The sequence below is a fragment of the Polyodon spathula genome, chromosome 6 (assembly GCF_017654505.1).
Source record: "Polyodon spathula isolate WHYD16114869_AA chromosome 6, ASM1765450v1, whole genome shotgun sequence".
NCBI lineage: Eukaryota > Metazoa > Chordata > Actinopteri > Acipenseriformes > Polyodontidae > Polyodon > Polyodon spathula.
This window is the reverse complement of record NC_054539.1, coordinates 36,958,998-36,971,517: the sequence shown is the minus strand read 5'-3', so window position 1 is coordinate 36,971,517 and position 12,520 is coordinate 36,958,998. Positions and strand designations below refer to the sequence as shown.

General features: G+C 37.3%; 1 protein-coding gene across 1 annotated transcript in view; it reads left to right on the top strand.

Annotated features, from left to right (window-relative positions):
• The window catches only part of galnt2 (UDP-N-acetyl-alpha-D-galactosamine:polypeptide N-acetylgalactosaminyltransferase 2), a 157,783-nt gene that overhangs the window by 110,055 nt on the left and 35,208 nt on the right, over window positions 1–12,520 (top strand). The window contains exons 10-11 of the mRNA XM_041252811.1: window positions 4,203–4,306; window positions 4,965–5,091. Of these exons, the coding sequence (XP_041108745.1) occupies window positions 4,203–4,306; window positions 4,965–5,091 (231 nt within the window). The remainder of the gene's footprint in view (window positions 1–4,202; window positions 4,307–4,964; window positions 5,092–12,520) is intronic.

Here is a 12,520-nt window from a genome sequence, read left to right as displayed (position 1 = left end):
TTTGTCTGGGAACTCATAAAATACATTTAAATAATTTTCAGTGTAAGATACGTGGACCTGTGTGTCCAACAGGCATTTAAGTGTGTTGTGTATGTATTTCACCCTCGAAAAGGATAACAAGAAAGTGAAATTGTCATCAATGCATTTTCGTAAAACCAGCATACACAGAAACATCTTGTATGTAAATGAGGACTGGGGTTGTTAAACACTGGTACGCCATCACTGGTATGCACTCTGGGGGGACGGGTGTGGACTAAAAAGGAAATTCATAATATGCCATTGTTAAAATGTTTGTCCTTTCTGTTGATGCTGTCGACTCAAAATTAGCAATGTTTCATGATCACCATATTTGTTTAAATGCAGGTATAACTTCGATGACAAAATACTTACAAGTGAAAACTATATCTGAGCTACACAGTGTTTACTGTAGTTCTTTTTTTTTTTTTTTTTTTTTTTTTTTTTTTTTTTAACTAAAAGCAGCGTTTTACCTACTGAGTTCAGGATAGGTTTCTGGGTTAGGATCTTCCACCATATTTAAAATGGTGATTTACTGGTCACAGACTTACTTTCCTCTACCATTAGGTCTGTATTCATCATCTTCATCCTTAGTTTCAGCTGAGTCTGTAACTTTGGCAGTGGCACTCATTGAAGGATCATCTATTTGAGCCATCATTCACAGTGGATGGCTTTTGGCTGAGAGTAAAACATGATCCATCTAAACTGTAGGTCTATATACAATCTATGCAGTGTAGGTCTATATAAAATCTATGCAGAATTACAGCACCTCACTGCTGTTTCTTCCACACTGTCTTGTTCACTGTCCTGCACCGGGCTGGGTGTACTAACAAAAAATAGGATCACTGGAGTCGGATCACAGTGTTTTACTACGCGGATCTGGATCAGGCTCCACTGATCCGTAATGTTGATCTGATACTGGAGCTGCACACAGCTTAACTAGGGAAACTGCTCAATGAAAAGCAAACATGTGGCACATAGTTTAAAGACCCTGGATATTTGTATGCCTGAGATCTCACAGTAATGTTACGAAGAAATGTCAAAGAGTATTTGTTTAAAAATGTTTAGTAAAACGTGTCATTTTTGGAACATTGATAAACTTAAATGAATGAAACACAAATGCAAGAGTCTGCGCGATTTATTTAAGCACCAAAAATAAGTAATGTTAAACATAGTAAAAATAGTGCATCAAATCAATATATTTTCACAAGTGAAAAACTGGTGTAACATCAGAATATGCAAGTGTGGCAGGCTGGCTGGGTGGTGTGACATCACAGACCTGGAAGAAGACAGACACAGACAGCTCTGGGGTATGAATGCTCTGCTTTTGTGTTTTAATAATAATTTAAAAAAAAAATTTAACAGAATAGAAACACTTCATAAAACAAAAGGGCATGTTGGCCAAAATAAAAATAAATAGACAAACAAATAACTCAAACAAGTATTGTGCTGGTGTAGAACCAGCACACGCAGCAATTGTTTCTTTAGTTTTCTTCTTTTACCTCCTCTCTCTACTCCCGTTCTCCACTCCTGAACACACCACCCTGAGATATGTGCCTCTATATACACAGCTGTGCCAGGATTCAATTGCTAATTAATTATTCACTTGAATCCCGGCACGTGAACTAATTTGTGCAATCCCTGTGCTCACATATTAATACACATTTTGTCTGCACGTGAAGTGGTTGTGTAATCCCATGCCGAAATACAAATATATATTTTACATAATTTGTGCTACATAGCCCCCATTATACCCCGTGCACCAATACATACACAACATACAACAGAAAACATAAAAATAGGCACAGGGGCAGGGCAACCCACCACAGCTTCTCGGTAGCATTTTTTTTACTTTCTAATGATATATTGAATTTTACATCCCTGTTGGAAAATACACCCGCATACTATTATGCATGGTTCATTTACTGACGTTACAGTGGTTAGATAGAAATATGCATCCCCCTACAATAAACAGGACATGATATATTGATATTTAATCACATGCCTTCATGTGGTCCACTGAAACATATTATTAAACACAAAAAACTAGGTTTTACTTGACGGTAACAGCTGAGAAAAGACGGGAAATTGTCAGGTAAGGCAGCCTGCATTTACCTGATCCATGTTCTGACAAGGCTTTCCAGCACACACTGCTAAACTGGTACAGTAGATATGTTCACTTCAGACAACATGTCAGCGGTCAGAAGCATTTAAAAAAATAATTCAAATAAGTTGTAAAAATGTAATGGGTAAAGTCAGTATCCGCAAGGTACAAGTGACCTAAGGAATTCTAATTAAATTACCCACAAAGAATGATTAAACTGGTGAATACCCACTAACTTACTGTTGGTGGTGGAGCCCAACTGCACATGCGTAACTTTTGAGTTATCAAAAATAAACCGTGTGTGTGCGAAGAAAAATTAAAATAACTTGGTGTGGAAGGGTGGTGGGTAATTCACTGACATAGGAGACAGACAGGTGAATTTGGCAACACCGCACAGGTGCACAGTTTTATTTCAGTGGTGTTTTTCTTTAGTCCCGCAGATGGCGCTGTGGGTCCGTGGTCTGATTTACCAACGATGGTAAACAGAACCACGGGCATATCAAGCGATGGTACACAATACCGGCGCCTTGCAGGTGCTCAAAGAAATAATATTGAAAACAGAAGGCGAAAAGAACAAGGGAAAATAAAACAGTAATAAAACTACAAATAAAAGGTGCTGCTCTCGGCAGCTTTATCCCGGTCGCCGCTACCCGCATGACCCGGATCACTATCCTACTCTGTCGGCTAACTAGCCTGCTCTTACAATACGCCGGGGTCTGCCCCCGGTCCTGAATCAGAGCCTCCGCACTCTCGGCGCATCTACGTGGGCAGACCTGAGGAAACAGCAGAGCATTTTTTTATAGGGCTAGCAATCTGTCAAGACTCGCTTCTCAGCCATTCAGAGGGGGAAAGTCCACACACCTACCTTCCCACCTCCCCGTGTCACTGCCATGACTCACAGGCGGTTGTTGGAAGGCTGCCGCCCTCTTCCTGCAGTACTGCGAACACGCCAGCAGAGTCAGCACAGATCTCTCCCTGCTACACTTGGTTACAAAAAAAGGCAACGAGTACTATCTGCCTGCCATGTATGGTGTTTAAACATGCAGCCATTGTTTTGTTATTTTAGCGCAAAAAAAAAAAAACCTCTGACTAATTTGTCAAAACGTAAGTTTTTCATGATTCTGTAACTTAAAAAGTACCGCAGAGATTTTTATGAAACTTGGACAAAAAAAAATTATCCATCATATACGGAGCATATGAAATTCCGTCCCGATCCGTTCTCAAACAGCCGTGAAAAGATACCTCTCAAAATCTAGTTTAAACAGCTCTGCCAGCCGCTCTTACCTATAACCCCAGGTATATTTCGGGGAGGTTTCAGTCCCCCCTTGCTGCCGCCCCGTGTCTTAATATAATACCCCTAGCAAGATTAGATAATGTTCCGCCTGGATTTTATATAATAATCCAACATTACAAGGACAGGGATATGTGAAATTGTATTAAATTGTGTATGCATAAGAGTATACTAGGTGGCATAGTGGGCTGTTTCAGAAGTGTCTCATGCCATTTTGGGTCACAATTGAAATGAGTTTGTTGAAACTACTGGCCCCAGTCTATACAAGTCAGCCAAACCATCACACTAATCGGCACAATTGTCTGCCCCTGTTTGAGAGGCTAAGGACTGAAGAGCAGCCGGTGTGGTTAGATTAGGATCTTTAGAGGGCGAACCATTCATGCCCTGTGGCGGCACTGTAGCCTGCAAAATTAATATACTGTGCGTGTGTGTCTGTCTCTGTAAATAAAAAAGAGCAAACTGCCTCCACAGTTTTTATATTCTTTGTTTTAGTTTCCTAGCACAAATATTCAAATAATCTGAGATTTGTTGTAGCTTCCCTCATTAAAATTAAAAGCATTGCAAAGTATAAGAAAGCATAGTGAAAGCATGGTAAAGAATAGGTAGACATTGAAAAGCTTGGAGAGATATGGTAAAACATATAAAAAAAAAAAAAAAAAAAAAACATGGCAGACTATGGTAAACTATGGTAAATGATGTGAAAACAGCAGACAATGCCCAGACAAGTGATTATTTTTCTATTTGTGAATGGCTTGTTTATATTTCTTTTCTTGTTATGTTTTCTGTGTTTAGGACACCAATGATAGCTGGTGGTCTCTTTGTTATGGACAAAGACTACTTTGAAGAACTGGGAAAGTATGACATGATGATGGATGTCTGGGGTGGTGAAAATTTAGGTAAGTGGAGTGATAACTCAAACACAGGACAAAGTGAAATAAGCCCTTGATTTTATTGGAGTCCAGAATTAACATTTTGATGGAAGAAGTTTTTTGTTTTTCTTTTTATTATGGGGTTGCTGAACAGCAATTAATTAAAACAGTAAATTACTGTCTTACATCTATTGAAAAGGCTAGTAGTCAAGCAAGATGCATCAGAGTCTAGAAGGTGGAGTGGCAACTACACTAGCATTTGAACTCTGTACGCCAGCATGAAATTCTTGGCTCCACAATTTGTCCCTTCATTGGCAGTCTCATATGAGTTCTGACATGCTAGTAAAGGTTATTTGTCTAGTTCAGTAATATTTCACATGTGTTCAAATCTTGCTAATTTTATGAATTGGTAGTCAGGGTAGCCCATTGTGGTCATGGGTCCACACAATAGAAAAGCACAATTGACAGAGTGCTTGAGAGAAGGAGAGGCAACATTTCTGAGATAAATAAAAACTCTGTTGGAGACGTCGTATTAACAATATTACACTATATCATTTATATATATATATATAATATATATATATATATATATATATATATATATATATATATATATATATATATATATATATATAATTATTCAGGGATATGTAAAGCAAGTCTGCTCTCGGCTTGTCTGTTGCAGAGATCTCATTTCGTGTATGGCAATGTGGCGGAAGTCTGGAAATCATTCCTTGTAGCCGGGTAGGCCATGTGTTTCGCAAACAACATCCTTACACCTTCCCAGGAGGCAGTGGGACAGTATTTGCCAGGTTAGTTGGGAGTTAAGATCCTGTTGAAGGGAGAGATCTAGTGTATGTTAAGTTTTGGTCAAACAAACGGTGTAACTGGTATATTGCTCTTTTAAACACAACTAGTATCTCTACCCCCTTCCACCCCAAAACAGTGTGAATGCATTTGATGTATATTTAAGAAGTTTCATGCCACATTAGCTTTGTTAGGTCAAGGGTGTTGTCCTGTGTTCATCTCAGAAATATTAAAGCTGCACATACCCGTGTCCAAGCCTTTGTTAGATCATGGTGGTATTATTGTAAATCTCTATCGGCTGGACTCCACAAACTGTGAAAGCTGAAGCACATCCAGAATGCTGCTCTTACGTGGACATCACAGAAGTTTTTGTCCCAGCTGCACTGGCTTCCATTGACTCCAAAATGAAGTATTGTGGCTTCTGATTCTCCCTTAAGGTGTTACATGACCCAAATTATCTGGCTGATATGGTCCAGCCCCGTGTCCCTGGTGTTGTGCAGCTCTCCTCTGTAGTTCCTTTTTAGCACACTTTTATTTGAGAAAAGTGTTAAATAGTTTTATATAAACAGACTTTAATGGACAAGACATAAGGTTCATTTCACAAGTTCTCAAAATGCCTCTTTTGTTTTGTCCATAAAAACCTCTTTAATTATCATTGTGCATTAAAAGTGCATTCTGGGTAGAAAAAGATGCATGCTGCTATTTAGGGAAGAGTAATTTGAAGCATGCTCTCACTCATTGGACATTGTAGGACTCTCTTTTTAAGCTCATATAAAAAGTAGTTAAAGTTGTATAAAAATCATAATTGCTGTCTTGTTTTGTACAAGATTGTTAATAGTGTGCCTTGGATGTATGTATGTATTTGGAACTGGAATGCTTATCTTCGTTGATTTAAATGATTGCCAAACATGTGTCTGCAAAGTTACTCGTGTGCATTGTAACCAGAGCTGTGGTGAACGCTGTGGCAAAATCCAGCATGTTTTTTGTTTCCGTGTTTGTGCATTGCTAATAATCTTGCTGTTTTGGGGTTATCCCAGAGTGGTTAATCAGTACGTGTAACTGCTGCTCTGGCCCTTGGGGCTTGTGTGACTGAATTATTAGGTCCCTAAATCTGTTTAATTAGGGTAATAGGATGGAAAGGTAACATTTGGTACACTTAATAAATTAATAATAATAAAATTGTTTTTAAAAAGACCAAATTACCATTGTGTTTTTTTTTTCTATTAAATCCTGTTGATTTTAAGTATTACTATTCAGGACAGCTGCTATAAGATCTTACTTTTATAAAAAATGTGCACGTATGAATCTACAGTTCGACGAGATATCCGGTATTAAAATTGGTTACACGGGCATAATTAACTGTTAAAATTAATTTATCTCACATTATTTTTAATATATATATATATATATATATATATATATATATATATATATATATATATGTGTGTGTGTGTGTGTGTGTGTGTATATATATATATATATATATATATATATATATATATATATATATATATATATATATATATATCAGATATGTAATCAGAGAGAGAGAGATAGATATAGTAAAACGAACTGTACCTCTCCACAGTTCATTGCCCCTTTAAAAGTAGACCCAGGACACAGAGATTTGATTTTGCAGCGCAGTTGCACTATTTTTAATAAACACAAAAATAAATAAAAACAAACACCTAGCTCCTATTCAGAGCGCTAACTAAACACCAGAACTGCCCTAACTAACACAGTTAAGCTGTTTTCCCGTCAGAAAACAAAACACAAAACACAGACTGACACAAGCAAGGTTTCACACTACCTTATTTTACGATTGCACACACTACAACCAGGCTCTTCACTCTGCAGCAGCCCTGAGCAGACTGACTGCACACTTCTTAAACCCTGCACCTGGCACTAATTTGCAATACTTACCAGATGCGGGTGCTAATTAAACCATTACAAATAATAATACAATTAAATTAAACAAAACGTGCATACGCACATTTTTTTTTAGCACGGAAGAATCCAACCCTCTCCCTGCTATCTATATATATATATATATATATATATATATATATATATATATATATATATATATATATATATATATATTACCTTACTGTAGTGGTATTGTATGTTTAACATTTATTATAATCTCCTTTTTAATATTATGACCACCCCATACGAGTGCCTGTCTGTACAGTGGTTTTTCCTTTTCTGTCTGTTTTCACAAAACAACCTGAATTTGGTTGAAGGTCTGATAGAACTAATGCCCAGAACCTTGTTTAAATGCTATTAAACATCACATGTGTAACTAACATTCAATGATGAAAAGAAGTCAAATTGCTAGAGGAAAAGAAGGATGTTAAAATCATGAAAATAAATTAGACTGGGGTTTCACATGGCTCTAAACTGGCAAAAAAAAGAGCAAGGTCAAGATGGCCTTCAGTTTAATAAATTTGTAGAGGCATCAAGGGTCCTAAACTTAGTGTAGGATGTTGTGTAATTTTGCTTAGGATTCGTATATGAAGCTAATTATTAACCACAGAAAGAAACACAGTAAACATAACAGCTGTTTATTTGTTCAGAAAATGGTGGGTGTTTTTTTTTGTTTGGTTTTTTTGCAAAAGCTGACTCTGTACATTTAAATTGTATGAACTGTCCGTTTGGCTACTGGTTTGCTGGCATTAGGGTGACTCGTGTCACTAGTGTCAAAGTACTTATTTTGGCAAACAGCTGAAAAAAAAAATGGTATGTAAATTTGCTTACTCAATTTATTGTACACAAAGTGCTGAAAGAACCCCTATTTGATAAATGTATTATATAAATTATTATATAATAACCAGTTTCTGCGTCCCCACTCCGTCTCCTTCGATTACACTGAACTCCTCCGTACGATCTCATCCAATGACACTGAGCTGCTCCTCCGTACGATCTCATCCAATGACACTGAGCTGCTCCTCCGTAGGATCTCATCCGGTGACACTGATCTCCTCCTCCGTACGACCTCATCCGGTGACACTGATCTCCTCCTCTGTACGATCTCATCCGGTGACACTGAGCTGCTCCTCCGTACGATCTCATCCGGTGACACTGAGCTCCTCCTCCGTACGATCTCATCCGGTGACACTGAGCTCCTTTCTAAGATCTCATCCAATTACAGAGCTCCTCTGCAAGATCTCATCCACTGATACTGAGCTCCTCCGCAAGATCCCATAAGATAACACTGAGCTGCTCTGCATGATTTCATCCGATGACGCTGAGCTCCTCTGCATTATCTCATCCGATGACGCTGAGCTCCTCTGCACGATCTCATCCGATGACACTGATCTTCTCTGGAATATCTCATAAGATTACACTGATCTCCTTTGCATTCTCATCCGATTACACTGAGCTCCTCTGCACAATCTCATGCGATGACACTGAGCTCATCTGCATTATCTCATAAGATTACATTGAGCTCCTCTGCACAATCTCATGCGATGACACTGAGCTCATCTGCATTTTCTCATCTGATGACACTGAGCTCCTCTACACGATCTCATCCAATATCGCTGTATGGTGGAACACAGATGTCATCACTGAGACAGCAGAGAGAGTAATTCACCACTTGGCAGACAGGGTAGCCATGCACAGAGAGGTGACGAGATCCATGACCATACTGCAGCAAATTGCATTGCCGCTGGGCTTTTACTGCTACACCATGGGACCATTTCATTCAAATGGTTTTACATAGTTTCATGTAAGCTAACCTGAGAAAGATCATAAACGGATGTAACATACAAAATGCAGTGTTGTATTTATGGATGAACTGAAAAAACATAAACTTACTTGTCAGAAGATGGACAAATAACGATGATAAACACTGTAATATAAAGTAGAAAAGTATTTAATTGTGGTAAAAATAAGTAAATTAAGGGGTTACAGCAATTGAGCCATATTCTTAAGTTAGTTACAGTGTGTGTGTGTGTGTGTGTGTGTGTGTGTGTGTGTGTGTGTGTGTGTGTGTGTGTATATATATATATATATATATATATATATGTATATGTGTGTGTGTGTGTGTTTTAAACCTGAAAGAAATGCACTTAAACATTTCTAAACATTCTATAAATGTTTTGTTTTTCAGGGTTCTTTTTCTGAGATAGCATTACTATGCACATTTGAAATCCATAAGGGTAATGTTAGTTTGTTAGGTTTTTTTCCCTGCTTATATGACTTAACCATGCATTGTTTGGAACCAAACACTTTCTAATTTGATATGTACAGGTGTCTTTGGTGTGTAGCGGAAAGGCCACAGAGGCCATAATTGCTGTGAATAGACACACATTTTGATGGACATTGCGGAAATTGAGAAGAGCAGCTACTGATACGTTAAGAGCATAAGAATATTTATAAACAAGATGAGGCCATTCGGCCCATTGATTCTTGTCCGGTTCCTAGTAGCTGATTTATCTCAAGTTGGGCCTTAAAGCATCCATGTGATACAGCATCAACAGCATGAGTCGATACCAATTCCACACCCAGCACTCTTTTTAGAGCTGAATCGGGTAAACAAATACAAATGGGATGTTTTTAAGACAAACAAACAGGAATTGGAGTTATCTGTTATCTTACATTTAATCAGAATTCTAAGGTAAAAGTATAATTACACTGAAGAAAGCACTAGCCGAGACATTTGTCTAGTTGATTTACTTTCTTATAGCTTTACCTTTTAGGAACTGGAGTTGATGACCGCTACTCTAATCAACCTATATCTGAATTAACCATTGGCACAGTCACACAATTTGGTTAGTAACAGCCTACTCACTACTCACATAGGTAGTCTTTGACATCCTACTGTGACAGGCAGGTCTGGGCAAACAGATGACCTCACTGTTCCCTAGCGAGCCTCTTTATCACTATATGATTGACAAGGGTTCCACTCCCATAGGGTAAAATGACCTGATTGTGAAATTTGAGTGGTGTATAGGAGGTTTAATAAACAGCAGGGAGGCCTCACATTTAAAAATAATTATATATACACACACACACACACACACACACACACACACACACACACACACACACACACACACACACAGTCAACTCCACTTATTTGTATACTGGATAAGTGCATTATTTTCTATGATTGTATCAGTGTTGTAATTGAGTCACACATAAATTGGTCATACTTGCCTGTGATAAACTGCCCGACCCTGTGTGTATTTTCTGTTATATGTTGCGTGTATCTAACCAATGTTGGTGTATAGTCATTGGTACACAGGATATAAATGGGTCTGTAACACAAGTGTTTAAAATGTATATTTGTATTTAGGCACGAGTATTGCACAGCACTTCACGTGCAAGTGAAGAGTAATAATATGTGAGCACGGGGAATTGCACGTTATTAATTCACGTGCAGTTGTACCGAGACTCCAATTGAATGATTGATTAGCAATCGAGTCTTGGTACAGCTGCATAAAAGCAATATGCTTTCACCCACCCGGGGTTGGGTGTTCGGTGAGTGAAGAACGGGATTGGAGACGGAGGTAGTAATTGTGCTTATAATAAGAATAGTAAAATATCTGCTCACCATATTTTTGTTTAGTATAAGTCAGTTTTGTTTGTCTCTTTGTTTTGGCTGCATGTGCCGTGTCCTGTGTTTTTTTGTTTGTACAACCTTTTTATTTTCTGTTCTGTTTATTAAAGGTTGAACGAAAACATTCGCTCAGCTCCACCAAACCACACCTCTCTGTCATTTATTTCCTCGCTCTGGTCTGACTCCACCCATGCCGGCCATCTTTGTGACATTGCCCTACTGATGTTTACCATTGAAGGTCCATGGTTTCTGCCTTGTGTTTTGTCTTAACCTTATGGAACGAAATGTTGTGACATTTAATTTGATATTTGATAAACATAGCAGCTACAAAGGAAAACAGTTCAAGTAATGCAACTGCGTCAAAATCAGAGTTTTAAAACCATGGCATACTCACACATATGTGTTCCAATTCATTATTTTGAGATAAAAAGGTTTGTTTACTAATGCAACATAGCACAAATATTTCACACAGAACACATGGCACCATAAATCCTTTAACCACCTATACTTAGCACAATAAAATCCATTTGTTTGTCAAAATAAAATCATCATTGTAGTTAAAATGTGCAAACAGTACAGTAATGCGAAGAGGTCAATTGCATTTTGAATAACCCTACAAACGTAAAAAACTGGTATTGTTATGGCAAGCCAAATTATCATTTAGAGATATCTCAAATTGCATTTTAAGATATCTTGAAATATTTAGAGATATCTGTAAAACATTTTGAGATATCTCAAATTGAATTCCAGATATCTTTACTTGTGCAGTTTAAGATATATAAAATTAATTTAGATATCTGTAAATCAATTGGAGATATCTACAAATGAAATGAAGATATCTCAAATTGATTTGCAGATATCTTTAAATACTATGGAAACCATATGGATTGAGCTAGCATGGCACGCCAAACTGTCATTTAGAGATATCGAGGGTTTTAAAGATATCTGTAAATGACTTCCTGTTCATTTAGAGATGTCTCTAAATGGACAGGAAGCCCATTCAAAACATTTTCACAGGAAGTCATTTTGAGATATCTTGAAATTCTGTTCTGTGTGATTTAGAGATATCTCTGAATGAACAGGAAGTTATTTTAAGCTATCTTAAAATCAAATCAATTTAAGATATTTCCAAATGTATTTTAGATATCTTAAAATGATTTAGTGATATCTTCAAATATTTAGAGATCTAAATGAGTATTGTAACTGCGGTTTCATAAAGACACCCAAATACCCCAGCAGCCCAAACAAACACTTCTTTTTTTTTTCTACCCGTGTAATAATTGATCTGTTCACCAACTATGACAAAATCCACACACCGCTTCTTAAAAATTCATTGAAAACAATACAGTTCCGTCCTCAACCTCCTTTTGTCTGGCAATGTTTGTGCCTATTCAACCAAATCACGCAGCTGTGGTCTGGTCTGCCCATTTTCATTTTTATTAATGTAGTCATTAAAAAAGCAAAATGTTTTAGAGTTAGTTTGGTTAAAAACATCTAACCAGGATGCAATTCCTGATGTATTAAAGTTCCAGAGGGTAGTTTGTGTGTTCATTTCTTGAACAGTGCATTATTACGTAAAATTTTCTGTACAAAAAAAAAAGTTTAGAAGCTTGTACATGAGTTTGAATTTGCTATGTTTTCTTTTTTTTTTAATGTAGCAAAATGTTAGATCAGTATACATTAAACCAGACCATCAACACGAAACCCCTTTTCTACCACTTGTACACATCACAAGAAGGGCTGCGGTTATTGAAAACAAAATTGATTGTGTAATTTATTTTATCATAAAGACTGGAGTCTGAGTCGAGTCATTACAACTCTGGATTGTATGATAGGGTTAAATGCATATTGGCTAAATGCATAAT